The sequence below is a fragment of the Chrysoperla carnea genome, chromosome 2 (genome assembly GCF_905475395.1).
Source record: "Chrysoperla carnea chromosome 2, inChrCarn1.1, whole genome shotgun sequence".
NCBI classification, from domain to species: domain Eukaryota; kingdom Metazoa; phylum Arthropoda; class Insecta; order Neuroptera; family Chrysopidae; genus Chrysoperla; species Chrysoperla carnea.
Window position 1 is genome coordinate 10,108,273 of NC_058338.1, and position 21,836 is coordinate 10,130,108.

Consider the following 21,836-nt stretch of genomic DNA (forward strand, 5'->3'; position numbering starts at 1 on the left):
TTTTGTATTTAAATAACATAAGTTCACATGTTAGAATTTTTAATTTTTTTGATTAATACTTAAAAAATAAATTTCAAAACAAAATGCCGCGTGGCGTAAGACGAGCTGCCTATTTAGGCACAAACAATTCTGAGGCAGTGTCAAGTCCTCGTCAGATACGACACCTAACCTTAGCATCGACTCCAGACATGTCTGTCACAAAATTGCCATTAAATACACCAAATTCGGGTACAATATTAACAACATCGAGTCCAATGTATATTACAACAGAGCAAGATTATGGTACAACACCTCAACATCAGATTATGCGGGACATACCAATGTTACCATCGAAGCCTACGGAGGCAGTTAAACGGAGGCTTAACCTAGAATCAGATATCAGAGATGAATTTAAAACACCACCCCCAAAACAAAAGAAAACGAAGGTGATGATAAAAAGACCTCAGGAACGGACTCGTTACGATACATCGTTAGGTTTATTAACTAAAAAATTTGTTTTACTTTTACAACAATCTCAAAATGGTGTAGTTGATTTGAATAGGGCATCAGTGCAATTAGAGGTACAAAAACGTAGAATTTATGACATAACGAATGTATTAGAAGGCATTGGAATATTAGAAAAGAAATCGAAAAATAATATCCAATGGAAGTGTGGCCAGATGCGACATGACGGACCAAGTGCCCAGCAATTACAGCAAGAGATTGCTGATCTAGATGAAAAAGAAAATACGCTTAAATCATTGATATCGGACTGTGAGGTGGGTCTTCGGCAATTAAGTGAAGATCGTAAACTTGCATATATTACGTATCAGGATCTCAGGTGTATCCCCGGGTTCCAGGGACGCACTGTTATGGCAATTAAAGCACCACCAGAAGCAAAACTAGAGGTAAACATTCTTTTATTTTTATTTATTTATAAGTTTAAAGAACCATCATATATTTCATAATTTATTAACTCATGTAGGAAGGTCACTGCCATCTGTTAACAATTTTATGTGTTTTATTATATTTTTCAATGGTCGATTTTAAATTTATTTTTAAAGTATGATTTTTTTTTTAAATGTTTCTTTTTAATGTGTGTCTTTTTACGCCATTATGAGCACACTCATAATTGCCCAGTAATTAAGAATTTTTTTACTCTTTTTTGAAAATTCTTTGTAATTGATTCTGCAATTTTGTTTTTTAAAGATATTTAAAAAGCTAAAATGTTTTGTTTTTTTAAAAAGATGTACGTTAAAGGTTACAATTTGTTTAGAAATAGTACAAATTGGTGACAGTAACAAAATTAGATTACGTCATCACCTAGTGGGGTCTTTACATCATTTAATTAACCGTTAAATGGCTGTTGAGGTTAACGACTCACTTATCTAAAAAAAAAAAAAAATGTTTAATTTTGTTGCACTAAAGATCTAAAGAGAAAGTTGTCCGTCAATACAATTGTATTCTGTTTTCAAAATGCTTTATCTGGCCTTAATGCGGAATTATCCATTTGCCAATAATTTCTTTAGGTATAAGATCCATATTTTGATATTTGGAAAATAACTTGAAAGATTTTACGAAATTAAATAATATTTATTTTATTATTTTGAAATGAATGTTAAAATATTAACCCTCTTTTTGTGTCGAGGGTTAGAAAAGAATGCGAGCTTTGGATGTTTACGGATTTTAAGTTGACACAATCATAAGTAGCTGAAAAGCAAATGACCTCCAGTCAGTGCTTGCATTATTTTTAATAAATTAGGAAAGTTTAAAAAACCAACACAATTATGGCAGCCTAATTTGCGCCCTCTTGGGTAAACAGTGATGTTTACAAGAAAATGTTTCAAACAAAAGTTATTTAATTTTTTATCATTTTGGTTTTCGGAGTAAAATTAGTATACCTTGATGTATATCTGGCATCCCTATATATTAAAAATGTGACAGTAAGGATGTTTGTTTGTTGTGCTTTCACTCAAAAACTACCGAATGGATTTGAATGAAACTATACTACAATATAGCTCAGTAAATGTAAAACAATTTATGGTAATCTTTTCTGACATACTCACTTATCCCCTAGAAGGGGGATAAGTGAGATCAAGAATAAGTGGAGGCTATAAAGTGGTGGTTTTTACTTTTAAGCTCAGTGAAGCGGGCGGGTATCAAGCTAGTATATTATGGACTATAATTAATAGAGATAGATTATAGTCTGGAATAGCACATAGGCTACTTCCCGGTAAAATCTATGGTTTCCGTGGAATAGATTTGTTTTATTTTTTCATAGGGCAAAGGATCGTCATAATTTTTTGCATAGGTAGTAGTAGATTAGGTGTCAGAAAATAACAGGCTAATTTTTCTCCCAGAAAAAATGCACGATTCCCATGGGATAGCATACAGGAACCGTCTTTTATTAAGGGTTTTGACTTTGTAAAAGTTTGTGAAATCGACTTTTTAACGCCGCGGAGCGCAACTAATTTCTATACATAGGATATATACAAATTGTCAAGTCTTGTTTGATAGAAAAGGGAGTGCTATACCAGAATAAAGGTTACAGTTTTGAGTCTTGAAAACATGCTCATTTTAATTTACCTGGAAATCTTCAAAATGTTGTTTTAAGGTGTCCTTTTACATTTGGTCGTATTCAATACAACTTAAGGAAAGACCCTTGATCTCTGATCAGTTGATCGCAATATGTTTTTAAATAATTCCACATTTCCTGGGTAGTTGTGATTAATGGATTATTTTTACAATAATTTTCCTGGAATCTTTAAAATACATCTGTGGATGCTTTTACTCTGTAATAATTATGATTCATAATTTTTACAAGATATGTTGTTAATATAAAACTTATTTAAAATGTATTTTGGTGTCTCAGACCCAACTTTGGTCTTTGGCATCAATGATAGCTGCGCGTACAGGATACTATTGATACTTAGTTACACATCACTAAAGGTGGGGCGAAGATGCCTTTGACCTGGCGCCTGAGCAGGTCAAAGCAGCTGAGATGTATTTTTATATAAAAATTTTCATTGATAGTTGATAGGTTGATAGTTAGTGAAAGTCTTTTGATTCTTCTACACTTACCTTACTCTTAACTGGGTATTGAGTAACAAATGATTGTCGATATAATCAGGCAATCAAACAAAACTCCTTCCAGCATCTTTTAATACTTTATCTGACCGTATGATTAATTTGGATTCATTTAGAACTCGACAACACTCAGTCAGAAGGCAATACAATCATTTTTAATATAGCGTCTTCCAACAGACTAATAGAGGAAACTAAAATCTTATTATCAACTGTCAACCTGTCAACCATAAGGCAGTTGGAATTTATCATAAGGTAAAACAATGGAGCCGCAAAAATCACCGCCTAAACGCAGTAGAGAGGCCAGTTCAGATAGACGTGTGTGAGAGAGACCAGTTCAGATAAGCGTGTGTCTTCGATAAGATAGAGGTAGAGATAAGACTAATATATACAAAAATATTAACGCATAAACACCTATCAGTCATGCCTCGTTCTCTGCAGGTCAAGAATTCTCTTATTGCGTTTCTTTTGTCTTTACACCTCTATGCTATTATCTCTATAGGTTTTTGACTTTTAAACGTCAAAAACTAGTCAAATTGACGTAAAAATTTTATCTTTTACGACATTTTTAAAGAATTAAAAAACATTTACGTGATACAAATATTATTTTTATTCATAACTTAGATTTAAATTCAATGAATATAAATTGGCTGCTAACTTGACTAGTTATGTGACGACCGAACTACATTAAGGGTGATTGAAATCAATGATCCAAAAAAGATTCTACGCTATCAAAGTAGAATACTTTTATGAGAGGCAGGTAATTAAATCGTTTTATTAAACAATCCAATAAATAATTTTCCTATCTATAAATTCAAATCTATCCCAAGAATCCATCTCCTAGACAATTGATAATATTGTACTCAACATCAAAACTGAACCATTTGAATCCAACGACATTTGTAGCATAAACATAAAATAACAAAAGTCCATATTTACATATTATTATCAAAATTATAACAAATTCAATTCTGTTCCGGGATAAATTCCACCAAAAACTTATTTGAAAAGAAATATATGGTTAACTATCTATTATGAATACAACAACAAAATACGTTTCTAGATCATAAATTCCAACGTTATTACCATCGCACAATTTTATAACAATAGATTATTAACCCTTAGTTGTTTGTAAGTTTTTTTTTCGCCAGCTGTTTATTTCCGTATCTCATTAACGACATAGTATTTACGTTTCTCTACCAGCTACCTCTCGTAAGTCTAAAGACGTTTACGTTTAGCAAGAAATGAGTAGCTGACGAAGCAGAGGGGTATTATTATTATTTGTTCGTTATAACACTAATACTAGGTATGTTTATTAAAACGTTACATTGGTGGGTCGTAGTCGTCGTATTGGGTCGTTTGTGTTATTTTTTTTTGTAAAGCATCTGTGTGTTATGTTGTATAAGTATTAATTCTATTGTGTCAATTCGAACGTTATTTTTTTGTACTTCTTACATAACACTGTGTGTATTGTTAAGGGTATTTTTTTTTTATAATATTGACATGCAATATTTAATTTATGTCTTCGTTTCGTTTCGTTTTTTTTTTTTTTCAATTAGTTGACCTTAAATATCAATTGCTTATGTTATTATTTGTGTCTGTGTGCGTATTGAAAAAGTATTTTGCTTACAGACAGTTAATACCTATTACTTATAGGGTGGAATTTAAAGATGAGCAGAAAAGTTGAATTTTGGTAATTGGGTTTATTTTTCAAAAAAACCCGACACAAGTTAAATGTAAACTGAAAAGAAAACAAGTGAAAACAAACAATCGATTGAGTTAATTGTTGAAATACCATGATTACAGACAGTGTTGATTACTCTGTCTCTGATCTCTGTCGTTGATTACTCTCTCTCTGATTACTCTGATGATACCAGACAGTGTTGATTACTCTGTCACATTACACATACATACATGTCACATATATATAACTGATATTCCTATACAATACATACTATGCAATTTGCGCATAATTTGCGCTCTCACGGGTAAACTGACGTTTACGAAAAAATGTTTCAAACAAAAGTTTAACTTTAAAAGTTTAACGGTTTATAAGATGGATCCTACGGACCCAAGACCCCATTGACCTATGTTGCTCATTTACGAACTCGACCTCACTTTAAACGCCCTAAGCACGCTATAAAATTTCAGCTTGATATCTCTTTTCGTTTTTGAGTAATTGTGATGACAGAAGGACAGACGACAGACAGACAACCGAAAATGGGCTAATTAGATGATTCTATGAACACCTATACCAAATTTTTTTCGTAGCATCAATATTTTCAAGCGTTACAAACTTGGGACTAAACTAAAAATACCTTGGTGTATTTCATATATACATGGTATAATGAGTGGGGATATTATGGTAGTAACTAAAACATACTAATTATGAGAAATTTTTAAGTAAAATGGATTGATATGAAGCTAAATGAAGCCATTGACATTGTATTTATGAAGTATAAGTAAATATAGGTGCATACTAGTGGTGTGACGAATATTCGCATATTTTTTCAAGAAACAGTGCGAATGCTTTGACAAACAAAAGAAATTATATACAAATTTACAGTGTGTCCCAAACTCAGTGGTCATAGCGTAAGAGTGTCCTCTTAAATTTAACCAATAAAGTAAAGAAATTGTTGAGTAAAATAGTTTAATGTTTTATTAATTAAAAATTTTCACACAAAAGATGATGTAATTTTGTACATTTTCGTTTTTATTCAACTTTCTAGTATCAAAATTGACTGAGATATGTCGTAAAACTGTCGATGCTTATCGTTAAAAGTGGATTATCTCAGCAAATTTTTAAACAATACAAACATTGTACAGAACATGTCATAAAAGGGTATAGGGAAAAATTGAAAGGAAGGGGGAGGTATGCAGCTATGACTGACTCCGTTAGGAACTATCCCGGTATTAACCTTACGCAATTCGGGTAATGCGCGTTCGGGAATATTGGAGATAATAAACTTTTGCTCTCCCAAATGTACGAAGTATAACATTCGCCCCATCACTAGTGCATACCATATACGATCGTACGTACGTACGTCTATATGCAAAAATATTTAATGAACGCAATCAAATATTCCTTGAAGAACAGTATCAAATTTCAAATTAGAATGGTTTATGGTGATATAAAAACAACTTAGTCTAGTTTAAGATGTAACAAAAAAACATTGGATAAATAATAGTTTAAAAGACCGTGAATTTTTATGTGAAACCTTTTAAAACGTATTCTTACTAAACAGAACTGCCAATAATACCGCCTTTACTTCTACACATATTAGCTAGAAGCAGTTTTGTTCATTTAACGATGCTTAGCTTCCATAATACGAAAAATTCTTCAAGCAAAAACCACCCCCAAGTGGGTAATTTCACCAAAAATATCCTCGGTTTTGAGATGAATTTTTTTCGATTGCTCTAACCATCTCGGGCGCTAGGCACAATTTTAAGTATTTGCCCTATTTGTCAATTTGTACTCGGCTAAGTTTAAGGTTCAGGTTTCTGTTAACAATCTTAACCCACTCCCCTATATTACTGTGAAACTTTTCAAATCGATATTCCTATAAATGACGAAAGTGTGAGGGTGTCTTTATCTTAAATGCGACACACTGTAGATAAAAACGTAATTTTTGATTCAAATTTTCACGACATGTAATCTTAAGCAAAGAAAAATAACTGTTAACTGCTTGAAAATATAATAAGATAATTTGAACCATAAAAGGATATATATTTAAAATATTTGATTTGATTAATCGTCTTAATTTAGAACCACAAGTTAAGTTATATCATTTTAAAAATATTTGCATCAACATAACAAAAATAAAAAAATATTATAAGGTACAATTTGGTTGTAAGTAGAAAAGGATAATATTAGAATACACTAAATAACACTATCTTTTTCTACTACTAAGATACTGAGCCTTAAATAGAAACTGTATATTTTCAAAAACTGCAGTATTTGTTATACCGATAAATCTTTTCGTTACGTTACCAAATAATGGTATCATATAAATTAACTTCAGGTCAAAAAATTCACCTTTATTATTTCATACAGTTTGGACTGACTTATTTACCTTGTATCACTCAGAAGGGAAACGGAACATTCTTTTGTAGAATTGTATATTGTTTAAGTAAGGGAAAAAGGTCACAAATACATATAATAATATGTAGTACTTTTTATTTGGTTGCTTGTTGCAAATTTTAAAATGACTTATGAATTAATATATTTATTTCATGTGCATAAATAATCATATTCAAATATAAACGATATACTTTTTTATTATGCCATATCGTCAATCCATTTATCAATTATCAATCGTTTAATTCAAATGGTAATTAATCATGTTACATAAGGAGCATCGGTGAATTTATCTGAAACCTTTTGAATCAAATTATGAAATATAAAAGAGACAGGTACAGACCCCGCGGATTGTTCACTGATAATTGTAAAAAAAGATTGCATCTTCTATGATTTGGATATAAATTTAGCGAAGGTAGATTTACGAAGACTCAAAAGTGGAGGTAACGAAGTAGGCAAATTTTTGACTAAAAGGTCCCCAGATAGATTTATGAAGAAAAAAAACATACAAAAGAACAAAAACACACCCCTTGATAGAATTTCCTACAGCCCCCGCGCTGGCTTAATCAGAAACTAAAGAGAGTGCCTCTTCTTAGATCACAATTTGCTTTTGTATGTTTTTTAAAGCAATATTACTCCGACACGCCATGCATTTTTCTGAAAATTTAAATATTAAACAGCTTTTGATGAAACTATATGTATTTATATTTTATTATTAAAATGTGATCTATGGTACAAGACCATAATGCTCCAATAATCACAACCTAACTTTCGAAGACGTACCTCCACCAATTTTACCTGAAGACGATGTCCACATGTAATCTTTACAGTAATGTAATCCTATGTCTTAAAACATAGAATTTTTCCATAAATTTCTTTTCGAAGTGGGCGGGTAGTTCGTACTGCTTTTTTTACCATCTCAGGGTAAATAACTTTTTAATAAAATTTTCAATGTCCTTTCTGCTGCTCATGAGTTGTTTTTAGGGTTCCGTACTTAGGCATCCTATTACTAATACTCCACTGCCTGTCAAAGGACTGTATCTCATTAACCGCAATAGTTAGACAGCCAAAATTCCGTCTTGAGTATCTATTACTATTGCTGCTGTAACACAAAATAATAAAAATGGCTTATTCCAAATGATTCGAATTTTATCGTGAAAGTTTAAAGAAAGTATATAAGGTGTTTTTTATATCGAAATAAAAGCTTACTCTTAGAAAGCACTTAGAAAGTTCTTTCAAGTTATAAAAGTGTCTATAGGGTTCTATAATCTAATTATAAGGAACTTACGAATTAATCTTGTGCTGTCTGTCTGTCACAGCCTATTTTCTCCGAGTCTACTTGAGGAAAAAAGTTGATACTTGGTACATATGTAGAATTTGTAATCCAATATCACGGACATGTAGCGATAATCACAAAATTATGTTACTCCGCGGGAGTTTCGAGGGGTAATTAAAAAATAAAACTTTTCCCTAATATATCATGTTATAATAAAAGAGTTCGTCATGAATATGAATATTTTGCCATGTTATTTACCTGTTTGATACTTACCTTTGTTCGTTGTTGTGTGATAGCGTGAGTTCTATTATTCGAGGTTTTAACATACAGAGGTTATGTGAGTATTATGTAAAAATTATTTTTAGCAAACTTTCTATTACAGTATGTAGCTATTGGCTTTGTATCTATAGAGAAATTTTAGAAACATTTCTGTTTGCTTTTTGATAGTAATTTTTGGCCGATCTAATTAAAATTAAATATCTATGGCCCAAGGTATTCGAAGAAAAACTAACGAGGAAATAAGAAATTTGAAGAACGAGGAAATTTTTTAAATTAATTTTTAGCCTTAGGAATTTTGCTTTCGTTTTGTTACACAACTAGCGCTTCTGTCATTTTTACGTACTAGTTGCATAAATATGTTTTAAGGACAAAAAAAACATGCAGCAGAATCAAAAACATTCTATTATAATGAAAAATGTAGTTTTGCATTTTGCTGAAGGAAGTTTGCTAAGCTTACGCAGCTGCTACATTTTGAGTTTTGTATGTATGTACATGATATCTGTATAATTTTAATTTGATTTCAACTATTTATGTTGTTATCGTCAACAAAAAATATACTATTTGATTAATTTGAGTCATATAATTATTTTGTTAAACTCAAAATATAAATAGAAAATATGTTACAATCTTACATGTTTTGGTTCACGCACCAATCCTTTAAATGTCAAATAATAATTGTACTTATTTGTCCTGGAGTAACCATTTTCGTGTTGACCAATTATAGCCTTTTAGGCATACATAAAATTTAAGTGTAAGTTGCATACTAATAGGATATGGATATAATAATTATTTAATCCTATATTTCTCTAAAAATGTAAACTTATGCACGGTATCAAAGGTCAACGGGAAATGGCGAGGGTGGTTTATTAATCCATTTTATAATCTGCAAAATAGAGTTCGCTTAGAGGGTTAAAGGGCACTTCAAGATATTTAGAAGGAACGTCGAAAAAAGCAGGAAAAACAAAAGCAGGAAACTTCTGTCCAACCGTATGGGCATAAATTCGGATGAATATGATTTTATTCAGGGCATTCCCATTCATAAAAATTTACCGGCTCGGAGTTTTTTCCTGAGTTATACTGGTTTTTCTGTTTTCAAGACTCTTTTGTGGGTTCCAACTTCCCAGTTCTCTTTTCCCGTTTTTGATGTCAAAATGTCAAGCATTTTCGCTATTTTCGAAGCTTTCTACACTACACTACAATGAGGTGAAAATATGATGTGACTTAATGAGAGAGCTCTGCTGCTCACGAATTTTTCTATTAAAGTATCTGTGAATTGATAAAATTTTTTTCAATAAAATCAATGTTAGGTTACGTAAGTGTTATATTACATATAAAAGTAATCTTTGTTTATATTCGTTATTAACTGTTTTAAGTTAAATAATCTTATCAAATTGCAATGCATGCCTGAAGTCGACAACGACAACGACAACCATAATATAATACTTTTAATAACCAAAAATGTATAATAATATTAATTTTATATTTATAGTTAATCTTATGTAAACATTCATATATTATTTATCTAGTTCATATTAATTTCGTAATATTAGTATTTTTTTATGCATCGAAGAAAAACTTTTTACTAAAAGCTTAAATTAAACCAATGAAAAAGAAATGGTAGGGCATCGAAATGACATAAAATCCAAAATACTCAAAACCATTTTCTCTTCTCTTCAAATTCAATTAGTTAGAGTAAACAAATTTTACTTGATGATAATAAATAGCATCAGTCCGAAACAGAAATTTCTATCGAAAGTGAATCTTCGGAATTTATCTCAGTTTTGGCAGAAACCGAAAATTTTTCAGACATGTTAGAAATCTACAGTTTACTGAAATTAGAAAATGTTACACAGAAAGCTATTTTCCTACCTAATATTGCGGGGTCCTTTCCCGCCATCAGATATTTATCGTCTAGGTATTTTAATTCAAAAGCAAAATCTTCAAAGTCGCCATTAGTCAGGTTATTCATAATATTTGCATAAATCGAATAATGAATTACAGTTTTTGAAGTCGATTAATAAAGGTTTGTCATTGTTTACAAAATGATTTAATTTGCCTCTGTTACTTGTTTATAAAAATGTATTTTTTATAAATGATACTGTTTATTTATTGCAATAATAATTTATCAAATTTTCTCTATCCTTTATTATTCAAATATTCCAAAGCTCCACTTTATTTTTAAAATAAATTGAAAGAGAGGGAGTTTTCCTAGAATGAATTGCCCTTTCTTGCTCCGTTATTCAACGCCCACGGTCATCTGTAAAAATTTACAAATTTACCAAAAAAACACGAATCACTTTTACTCCTCATTGGCCTAATTCAAAAAGCCTATTCATAATAATGTGTCTTCTTTAGTTTTGGAAAGAACCTGCATTTTCGAAATGATTGAAAACGCAAAATTCCAAATTTTTTAAGAAGTGGTTAAAATTTATTCCCCTTGATTCGAATGCAATAATTTTTAATTATATATAATTTTTTTGTCGAAAAATAGGAATAGAGTTCTAAAATTGGATGAAATTTGATTGAGACTATGTTTATTTTGTTCTAGGTACCTCAACCAACAAATAAAAATAAGTATCAAATAACTTTACGTTCAGAAAATGGTGAAATTGAAGTATTTTTATGTTCCAATAACAATAATGATCATCATAGCAGTAAACAAATACCAAGTCATATACCAATATGTGATCCACAATTATTGTCGGGTCCAGAAAATAATTCCGTTCTTAATCCATTACGTCCAATATTAACGCCAAGTCGTGTGCGTCGTAATTTAATATTTAAAAATTGTACACCACAGTCAAATATATTTGCAACGCCCATCAGTCATGCGAACGCAATTAGTAATACAATACAACAAAATATAAAAACAGAACCAGGACTTTTAAAACATTCTGTACCGTTCGAATCGACATTCACAACTTCACCGTTTTTGTCAGATCAAAGTACGTCACAGCATCATTCATCGTCATCGTCACGTTTAAAACATCAACAGCCAACAATTAAATATGAAGCAGATGAATCCACCAGTAGTACAATAATTACAAAATCTTTGTTATCATCAATACAAGATGATTATACAGCGAGTACAAGTAGTTGTGTGTCACAAATGTCATCTCACATTACAGACGACATTGAATTGACACCATTACCAGAGATTAGTTTAGATAAAGTTGATTTGTCACCATTTAATGATGGACCTAGTTTATTAAATGATATATCGTTGGTGAAAGGTGAACCATTGCATGGAGGGCGACGGGAAGAAGCACATCGTAGAATAAGAAATGCATTGTTATCCGAATCTGATGATGTATTCCAATCAATAGGAAGTTTTTCTCTTAAAGGAGAGGACCAACATTGTTCAAGTAAGTACTCCATTCTTGTTTTTATTATCTATCGGAAAATGTTTTACTTGAACAGTATCCGGAAGCGCTTACAAACACGAATGCATTACGTCATTGTATTTATTAATGGAGACAAATAATAATCTCGAAAAAATTATTTACGTTTTTCGGGATGCTAAATGAAATCTGTAGATAAAACTCTAAAACTAAGAATCCAAACATATAATTTGGATTGCACAATTTTAATATAAAAAGTGAGTCAATTCAGAAAGGCTGGAAATTTCAAAGGTGCTAGCCAACATCGCTCAATCGTAAGTCAATATAGTGCTTTGGCCTCAATAGAGTGCCAAAGATGTAGCGCCTGTTTCAATTTTACATCTTTCGCATTCTATTGAGCACAGAGCTCCCCGCTTTTAGAACGCGGAAGAGACATACGAATGAAGACGTAATGGTTTCAACAACTACGAAATTTTCAGCTTTTCTGAAATGACTCACTAAAAATACGTTTGTTCGTAGACCTGTTATTAAATTTGGATACTTTCTCATATTTTGGACTTATTTTAAGATTAAATTAGCCATTCGTTAACGCTTAGTCAATGAAGGTAAAAAACTAGCTGTGAGTTATCTTTAGTAATTGAACTCCGTGCTATAATAAGGGTAGTTTTCGTGTAAAGTAACGGCAAGAGGAATTACACTCCACTAGAGACAAAATTATTTGCTTAGATGTTTAAGCCTAACATAAAATGAAAACTTTGAGAACGGTTTGTAATTAATTAGAAAAAAATTAAATTTAACTTTCATTTTCTTAAATAACTATTGTATGCATAAACAGCTTTTTATTTTATTTGCTTTTGTAAAATGAAATATTCTCCTGGGATATTTTAATTTTGTTGGTGGTATCTCTGGGACTTTGTCTTGTGATTGTGTAGTTTTCAGTATCACATCACAGGCAGAGTTCTAGCGAAAACATTCACACGTTTCGTCTGTAATATAAGATTGGGGGTAAGTGAAAAATTTATATTTAATATTCATGCTTCATAATATCCATGTTCTTCTGCATCTTAACGAACACTAAAAGAATGCCAAAGTTGTAATTATTTTCAAAATGTATTCGCGACTCCAAGAAACTGTAGGTGGCACTTAAATGGTGGTTAAAGAGTGTATTAACCAAGAACATATATATTAAGGACATGAAATCTCCTATGTTGAGGTATAAGCGCCCGTAGCTGAATTTAAGGCGCCTATCTAGCGGTGTCTAGTCATCGTACGTTGCGTATTGTGTACTAAGCATCAGGCTAAGCGATTGAAAACAATTTAAATGGTTCAATTGATTGAAAGCAAAAGACAAAAAATCAAAAACGAAAGACAGCCTGATGCACAGTATAAAGTACGCAACGACCAACCAGTCCAGACTTTCGCTTTTTTTTTTCCTGCTACCCTCTCCACTCTAGGTTTGATCATTGACAGGTCTAGTTCGTAAATCAATTAGTATAAATTTCCTTTTTATGTCATTGAATTATATGTTCAAAAAAAATATTTACATCCTACTCAACATTTCATATTTATATCAGTAGAGGTCAGCTCAGTAATTTGGAGTCACGAATATTAATGATTTTGAAAAACTGTGGTGAAAAGGTGTAGGGCATTTTTACTTTTTTGTTTCGAGATTTCAGTAAAAGTTTTTAAAGCTCTTCTGACGGAATATCTAGCAAAATTTGTTTGTCGGATTATTGGATGTATTGGTCCATTGAAGTTCGTGTCGGATTTGTGAGATTGAACTGTAATGCCTATTGTCATCGAGGATCCAAATTTTTCAATGAAATATTCTCTCTATGAAATATTTTCAATTGCTTCTGTGTACGCTTAGAGCCCATAATGATTAACCCAGCCCTGCTTCTCAGGAATAAAAGTATTCCCTGGTTTATGTATTATATTTTCTTGCTTTTAATAATCTTCAAATGCAAATGTACACTTACTTGGTTACGTTTACAATTTAAAATTAGGTTCATTACTTTCAAATACAAAATTGTTAACGTATGCGTTTTATTTTTTATCAGTGATAACCTACTTCGATATCGATAGCTGACATATACCTATATATTGTTTAATTTTTTTGGTTTACTGATCTCAATTTTGTTTATAAAATTTTTATTATTTTTATAATCAGTTCCAACATTTTACTTCGTACCTATAACGATTCTAATACTTTTTAAAGGCTTTTTATTTCATGTTTTTATTTTAGAATTTTTTTAAATTCCTAGCCGAAAATACGATTTGTATGTTTATGGCTCATTAGCATAGATACACTCTAGCAAGTTACGAAAGTTCTCAGAGTTAAATAACACCGGGAAGGCTGTACTGGCGGCTAAAGGATTATCATAAATAGTATACACAGCCCACGATCAGAATGTTAAAAGCGCTATGCTACATATATTTAGTTCAGTTTTAACATCACGTACCGTTTTTTGGAGTTGTACTTTCAAATGGAGTTCACTTTTTTTCCAAATATCCCTCATTTGATTGCATTCCCTAAATTCATCGCAAAGCATTTTTCCCTTGATTTAAGGGTAGTAAAACAACCTTTCCGCTACTCTTCCTTTGCTCTAACTCTATTTTAGTGTATAATTTTTTTTGTGAAAAAAATATACATTGAATTAATAATAATTAATTAAATTCTTATTAATTATTATAATAAATTTTGAAATATTAATACAAAGTGATACAAAATTTAATTCATCAACGATTCTTGAATTTTGATACAAAAAAGTGGAATAAAGTCAGATATTTTTGATTAATTCTCCGATTCAAAATTTACTACCTTGTATCTTGTTAAAATATTCTTCTTCTAAGACCGATTTATTCGTCGACAAAACAAAATAGACACTAGAATATGTAACCACTTTGTATTAATATTCTTAGATATCCTAGAAATGCTTTTATAAACTCTAACATAGATATATAACATATAGATATAGGATCTATATGGCGTAAAACAGCGCCTCAGTGTAGGTGACTAGGAACTAATTAAAACATTCAACCCATGTGTTATATGTCCTGGTCAGCCATTTGGTGTCGCTAGTATATATTTTAAATATATCACAAATTCAACTTCAAATTCAGACCAATTTCAATTCATGGTCTATATCAATTCTATATCTATATGTTATATATATATCTATGATCTCTAAAATCCAAAATACATAAGAAATAACACTTAATAATATAATGAGCTTTTTATGCTTTGGGATACTCCAGTGCGTTGGATCCTGTGCGTGCCACATTTTATTTTGTAGCACCATGGGATTCAGCTCATTGTGGCTCTCATCTAACCTGCTACGCTTTATTTACCATTGTCTAATATTTATTTTTTAATAGTTGTAAGTTATAAAATTTGTATATACTTTACAATTACCATTGAGTTGTTGAATATAAAATAATTCTTTTTTTTTTTTTTTTTTTTTCAATTCTTTTTCGAAATAAACTTGTACTGTGACAAACGAGTCACATTTGTGACTTAATAATATTAATTTATTTCTGGACTTAAAAAAATTTAAACTTATCATTAATGTTCTCCTGTTTGTAATAATTGTATTTGTGATAAGTCAGTTGCCGCACTAGTGTAACACCATTTGCTTAATAATTTAATATTACCTCGCATTCAATAAAACATAAAAATCAATTTCAACGCCTTAACATTAAGGAAAAATAGACTTACAGTTGATTCGGCCGCGATATTGTTTTAAGAGAAGATTAACAGGGGAAAAGGGATCGAATATAATAGTAGGGCAAATATTATTACCCTTGGTTAGGTGTTGTAGAAGCTTCTAAACATCTTCTTCCCACTCTGGATGTAGGGGATCATGTTTTACAAAACTGAAAATAGACCTCATTAAAACCCCGACGCAGCCATCTTTCATGGATTTTCCATTAGCCTCCCCGTATTATTATGTCAATCGTGAAATGAAAAGTTTTAGGAAAGGAAATGAAATTTAATTTTAAAAAATCTTAGTCTTAAGTAAATAGTAAAACTTTACAATTAATTTGTGTTTTTCTTTGTGTTTCAGGTTACAGTAGTTGTGATTTAGATCCATTCCTTGCATTAGAACCACCATTATCAGAAAACGACTACAACTTCAGTTTAGAGAATGGTGAAGGATTACATGATTTATTCGATCTATCGTTTGATACGTAAAACTATTGAAATTACAGCACACAGCATGCTAAGTGTGCTGTCATCATTTACATAAAATATATATATATTTTTTTATATATACTTATATTGAGTGCATTTCCTTCAAGGAAAATTCAAAAAAAATAATTCAATTCCCCCACATACACATACACAATAAAAAAAAATTATTGCTCACACGAACAGGTAAAATAAATAAATATGTCAATGACTTAAATCAATTTCTTTTTCCGCTTCATATGCAATACGAAAATATTCATAAAATAATGCTGACTGATCAAAAATGTACAAAAAAAAAAGTTTTGAGTAAGTTTAATTACTATAATTATTATGTATTCAATTCAATTACTGAATGTATCAAATTTAAAAGTGTTATGTATTTCAGTCATCAAATTTAATAATTTATACTGAGTGTACTGAAAACTGAATTAAATCCATTCCACTGAAAGAAATCTTCGATTCCAATGCGAGTTCATTCTTATTGGACATTATTATATTAATAATGTTTGTCGATGCAAATATTAAAACGATTGGCAATCATTTAATATCTTGGGTGATGTTGGTTAACTGGTGACTATCTGAGAAAGAAGAACATCCTCTGAAAAGGACTTAAAAACCAACTAAACATAAATACAATATTTTTCGAAAACCTGCTAGACAGGTAGATCCTTGGTTTTACTTAAAATAGTTTTCAGGCTTCTCTGCTGTCATTTGGCTTTCCCGTCCCTGGATGTAGTTAGTTTAGTAGATCCTAGCCGAACATCGTCTATGTATCGCAGCATGGCCATCCTATGATCCTAGATTGGCTTCGAATCTTATAAAAACGTGTTCACTTTCCTCAAACTTGATATTTGAGTAAAAAGTGTTTTTGAGAAATTTGTGGCTGAATTTGGTCAAGTGATAAGAGATCTTAAGGATTTAGTATGAGAGACAAAACTTGGTAACCTGGCGAAAATTAGTCTATTGGGCGTGTTTTGCCACAGAATATGTAAAAACGATACAAGAAAGTATTTATGCAGGCATTAAATTCAACCTCGACTTTCAGGGTCAATGAAAAATGCACTCTGCTTCATAACTGATAAGAGGTGAAAGAAGTAAAATTCATAACACATTTAAATTTGAAGAAAATTTTTATATTAAAAATACGCACAAATGTCTGATAATTCCACTTACTTTGTGTCTTTGTTCGAACGAAACGGTTATTTATTAAACGGAAAAGTTATTTTAGAATGCCTCAACCGTTTTCATTTAATAAATAACCTTATTAAAACTTGAGCTTAAAACACTTAATTTTAAAAGTATTCCAAAACAAATAAGTACCTGTACAAAAAACAAAAAAACAAAATACGATTGAGCGAGCTAGCGGTCGTCAATTATTACTTGAAAACTATTGCCAATGATTAACTTTGTATGCATGCTGATAAGAAGTTCTCGAAGAGAAAAGTTTATTGAACTGATTTGTCCAGCTATATCAGATGCGCATATTATCATAAAATTGTTGTCAGTAGAAAATTTATTGTATTCAAAGAAATTTTTTATTAATTCGATCTAAAAAAAAAAAAAAGAAACTGATCTCCTTTTTTCGTTTCGATTTTTAAACGAGATTTTTATTTTGATTTTAATCTTGAAAAAACAAAAATGTTAATGAATTTTTATATATAATATTTTTAAGTTTGTTGTTAAATAATGTGTCGTGGTGATTCGATTTCTTAGACCTCCATAAAAATTTTTTGAAGAAATGTCTTTGTCTTTTTTTTTAGTAATACAAAAAATTTATTTATAGATTTCGTTGGATTTATATTTCTTCATGTTTCTTTTATTACGGAGAAATTTGAATACAGTGTAAGAGATAGAACCCACATACCACAAGGCTATGGTTGAAAATCCGTGAGAAGTTTCACTGTATATGTGTTAATTTTGGATATTCAAACGTTACTAAATTTGTTTTTAAAAGCTCGTGTTTATTTTTAAAATTGTCTTTTTCAATCATTGTTCATTATTCCTTTAACCATTTCTACCAGGGGATTGAAACTCAATGGGGTTGGTCTCTTTTGGCCAGAAGTACTTATTGAATGCCAACATTATAGCATAAATATACAATTTCTTCACTGACGTGATAGGTAAACTCGATAACTTTATTTGCTTAAAATAAATAATTTTGAAATTTTAAAATGCCACTTTTTTATTACATTCATCTCATTTTAGACAATTAGTATTTAATTTAGGTCCTGTCATTTAAGAGGCCCACTGTCCATCTGAGTTTCATCCCCCTGATTTCTACGAATAAAGCGGTTGTCGTATGTGCAACCTCCAACAAATTTCTTGGTAGATTGACTTTAAAATGTGTACCTTAATTTCATAAGTTGAATTATTTTCGATTGTTATTTATTTCTTAGAAGTATCATTGCGTGCATGAATCAAGTTCGGTCTTCAACTCGATATTACTTCGAATTTTGAAGCGATATTTTTAATAAAACAAAAATCATCAATGTCCAAAATCAGCTTTCATTTTAAATTGTACCTAACATGAAATACTTAGTCTTAATTTATGCAGCATTTCGTAATACCCTATTAATTATTTGTACAAGGTCGTCTCCCTTTGACCCGGTACTTTTGACTTTCTAAATTAAAAAAAAATCAATCGAGATGCTCCATGAATTACCTTCAAATTGTAAAATATAAATCCCTAAAATTGTGTGTAATTTAAAATGAAAGCAAATATGTTAGCGTCAATATAAAATTTTCTGTCCCCATTTGATAACACGACTATATAGTGAACGAACAATCGAAGTTTTTTTTTCGAATGAAACTTTTCGTTTTTGTTATCGATAAAAAATGTTTTTGTACCTTAAGGCCAGCGCACACAAATCTGCATAAAATCGATATCACCAATAAGATTTTGGATTCATGTTGCATTGTGTACGCTTGACTTAACATTTAATTGTGAATGTTTTCTGTTTTTCTCGATATTTTAATTTATAATTTTAAAGAAAAGAATATATTCTTTCATTTTTTTATGTATTTCTTTTTTAATTGTTGCATGCTTATAAAAAGTGATTGAAAATTAATTCCATACATTTGTTTTTTTTTTTTATGGCCAATTGAGTGAATCGAGAATTTCATATAGACAATTTTATATATGTTGTATGTATAAAAAATGGCTGGCCATATTATATTAAACAGTATCTCTTAAAATAAATACAAAATTATTGTTTTTGAAAATTAATGATTGGAGATATGTTCAGAATTGCCACACGAGTGGAATTCGTTGGTAGAATTTAGCTGGATAATTATTCATGTCTACAGTAGATATTTTAGAAAAAAATATGAAATATTCTTGTGAAGATGTTTGAATTATCCTACGCTTGAAATTCAGAAGTGATATGGGACTTTAATGCTAAGAAAGACTCTATCTAACGTTAGAAATAAGAACGTTGTTTACAGTGCGGTCCCCGTGGCTAAAAATTGATAATATATAAATAGTATCTAAGTGAGTAATTTACTTTCTTTTTATTTATAAGCAATTTTATTACAGATATGATATACAAATCACATAAATAAACAAAATTAAATCTTTATAGTATTTCTCTAGCCTGTTTTTTTTAATAGCCAGCATGATAAGCTTTAAAATGAGGAATAAATCATGGAATTTGATAAAGGAATAAGGTAGATCTATCGCGGAAAGGAAAGACTAGGCTAGAGAAATAATATAGAATATCTTTTCTCTTTCCATTCAATGAAATAATCATCTGAGTCTAACAAATATGTGGCGTTGACATCTTGGCGTTAAAATCCCTTATCTAGCTAAAATAATATAAGGAACCACTAAACATTGATTGTTTTAATTATTTAATGCCAATTAATTGTTGCATGAATTTTTATAAAGTTTATGTGTGGCAAATTTCTAATTATTTCTGTGAAAAATGATCATATATTGAATTATTCATAAATTATTTCGTTATAATTTTCACCAAAATCAAAAAGTATCGATTGGACAAAAAATTCATACCAGCTTTTTCCCTCATCTTAGATAAGAGCGTAAATTAATAAAAAAAAATTATGTAATCTTATATTTTAAATAGTGCCTTTATTATTTTGTTAAAAGTTTGTGTCAAAATTATAATAAAACCAAATGCATGCAAACCGAAAAAATTTTGATCTTTATTATTCGTAACCAAATTTTTAAAAACGCACATACCTAAATTTTTTTTTTTGTAAGAAATGTACTCAATATTAATATAGAAAAAAAATTTCAAAAATGAAATAATAAAACATAAAACGCTTGAAGAAAGAAGAAAATGGAGAGAAAAAACGTTCATCAGGATAACACCAGCGAACCATAGGTGCCTATATAAAAAAAAATTCTCTTTTTTTTTTTGTTCTTATATTTTTTTATAATTAAATATAAAAATGTGTTTCTCATCATTCAACAAAACATGTGAGTGTACATTTTTTTAAATAATTGTATCATTTTTTATTTTTTATTTTACACAAAATCAAATAGATGAGGATTCTGCGCATGCATTTAAGATTATTTGTATGATGTAATATTTATCAATTGTTTTTACAAAATTATTAAAATTAACTGAAAAATTACCTTGATTAATAAAAGAAAACTTGAATCAGGGATGATTTTAAAGGAATCAAAGAGGGTACACAGTCCTGAAGATAATTCTCTTGAAGATACTTATCCTGAACGTAATTCTCTAATGTAATCATTATTATCGAGTTATGTAAACATATATGTAGTGAGTTGGAGGAAATGTTTTATTGGTAAATAAAGATCGGAGCACCAAAATTGGATATTTTCGAAACATTTTAAAAAAGATCGGTTTGGTTTCCATTTTTTAGAAATTGTTCGTAGACTTGCAATGCTTTGGACCTCATTACAACAATTTATGTATCTGGTAAATTTTGAATTGTAAAATTGGTAAATTTTACATCATATAAATAAATAAAAAATGAACGAGAAACTTCATTATATAATTTGAAAATAAGGAGACTCAAAATGGACAAAGACAGTTTATGTAAAACATTTAATTATAATTAATTGATCACAAACAAAGTGTACATTCAATTTTTTAGATAAGACTATTAAAAATAATTAAAAACAAAAACAAAAACAGTGCCATTATGGCATATAAATGATTTATTCATTTTTGTATATACTAATTATTATTTATATTTAAAAATCACACGTAGCTAGTAAAAACAAAAAAATACAAAAATAATAATAAAATCACTTTTCGTTTTAGAAAACGTTTAATGGTTTTAAATGTCTTATAACTTCAGTCTCATTTTTACTCTATAGATTTAATTTGAATCAATTCTAAATAGGAGGTCTGGTTTATTTTCGAACAATATTATTACATTTCGATAAAATCGGTTCAATTTTTTACTTTTTACCTTCATTTTAAACTTTATTTTAATCTTAAAATTACAACTTAAATAATAAAAAACACAAACATAAACAATAAAATGTCACCGTAACCGTAAAGTATGGCAAAATAATTACATGGCATACCAGATTAAGACTATTTTAAGACCAGACTATTTTCTTTGGGGACATAATAGCGCACATATCTTCTTAGAACAAATTTTTGTTAA

General features: G+C 29.9%; 1 protein-coding gene across 2 annotated transcripts; it reads left to right on the plus strand.

Moving 5' to 3' along the window:
• Nucleotides 1-4: 4 nt before the first annotated feature.
• On the plus strand, nt 5-17,705 carry LOC123293296 (transcription factor E2F2). 2 transcript variants are annotated; one of them, XM_044874070.1, is made up of 3 exons: nt 5-887; nt 11,245-11,876; nt 17,238-17,705. In XM_044874070.1, the coding sequence occupies exons 1-3, from the start codon at nt 84-86 to the stop codon at nt 17,281-17,283; spliced, it is 1,482 nt and encodes a 493-aa protein (XP_044730005.1). In that variant the 5' UTR covers nt 5-83; the 3' UTR covers nt 17,284-17,705. The 2 variants fall into 2 exon arrangements, with proteins under 2 accessions (XP_044730005.1, XP_044730004.1); XM_044874069.1 differs by lacking the exon at nt 17,238-17,705 and adding an exon at nt 16,105-16,394 and having other exon boundaries at nt 11,245-12,061.
• The last annotated feature ends 4,131 nt before the right edge of the window (nt 17,706-21,836 follow it).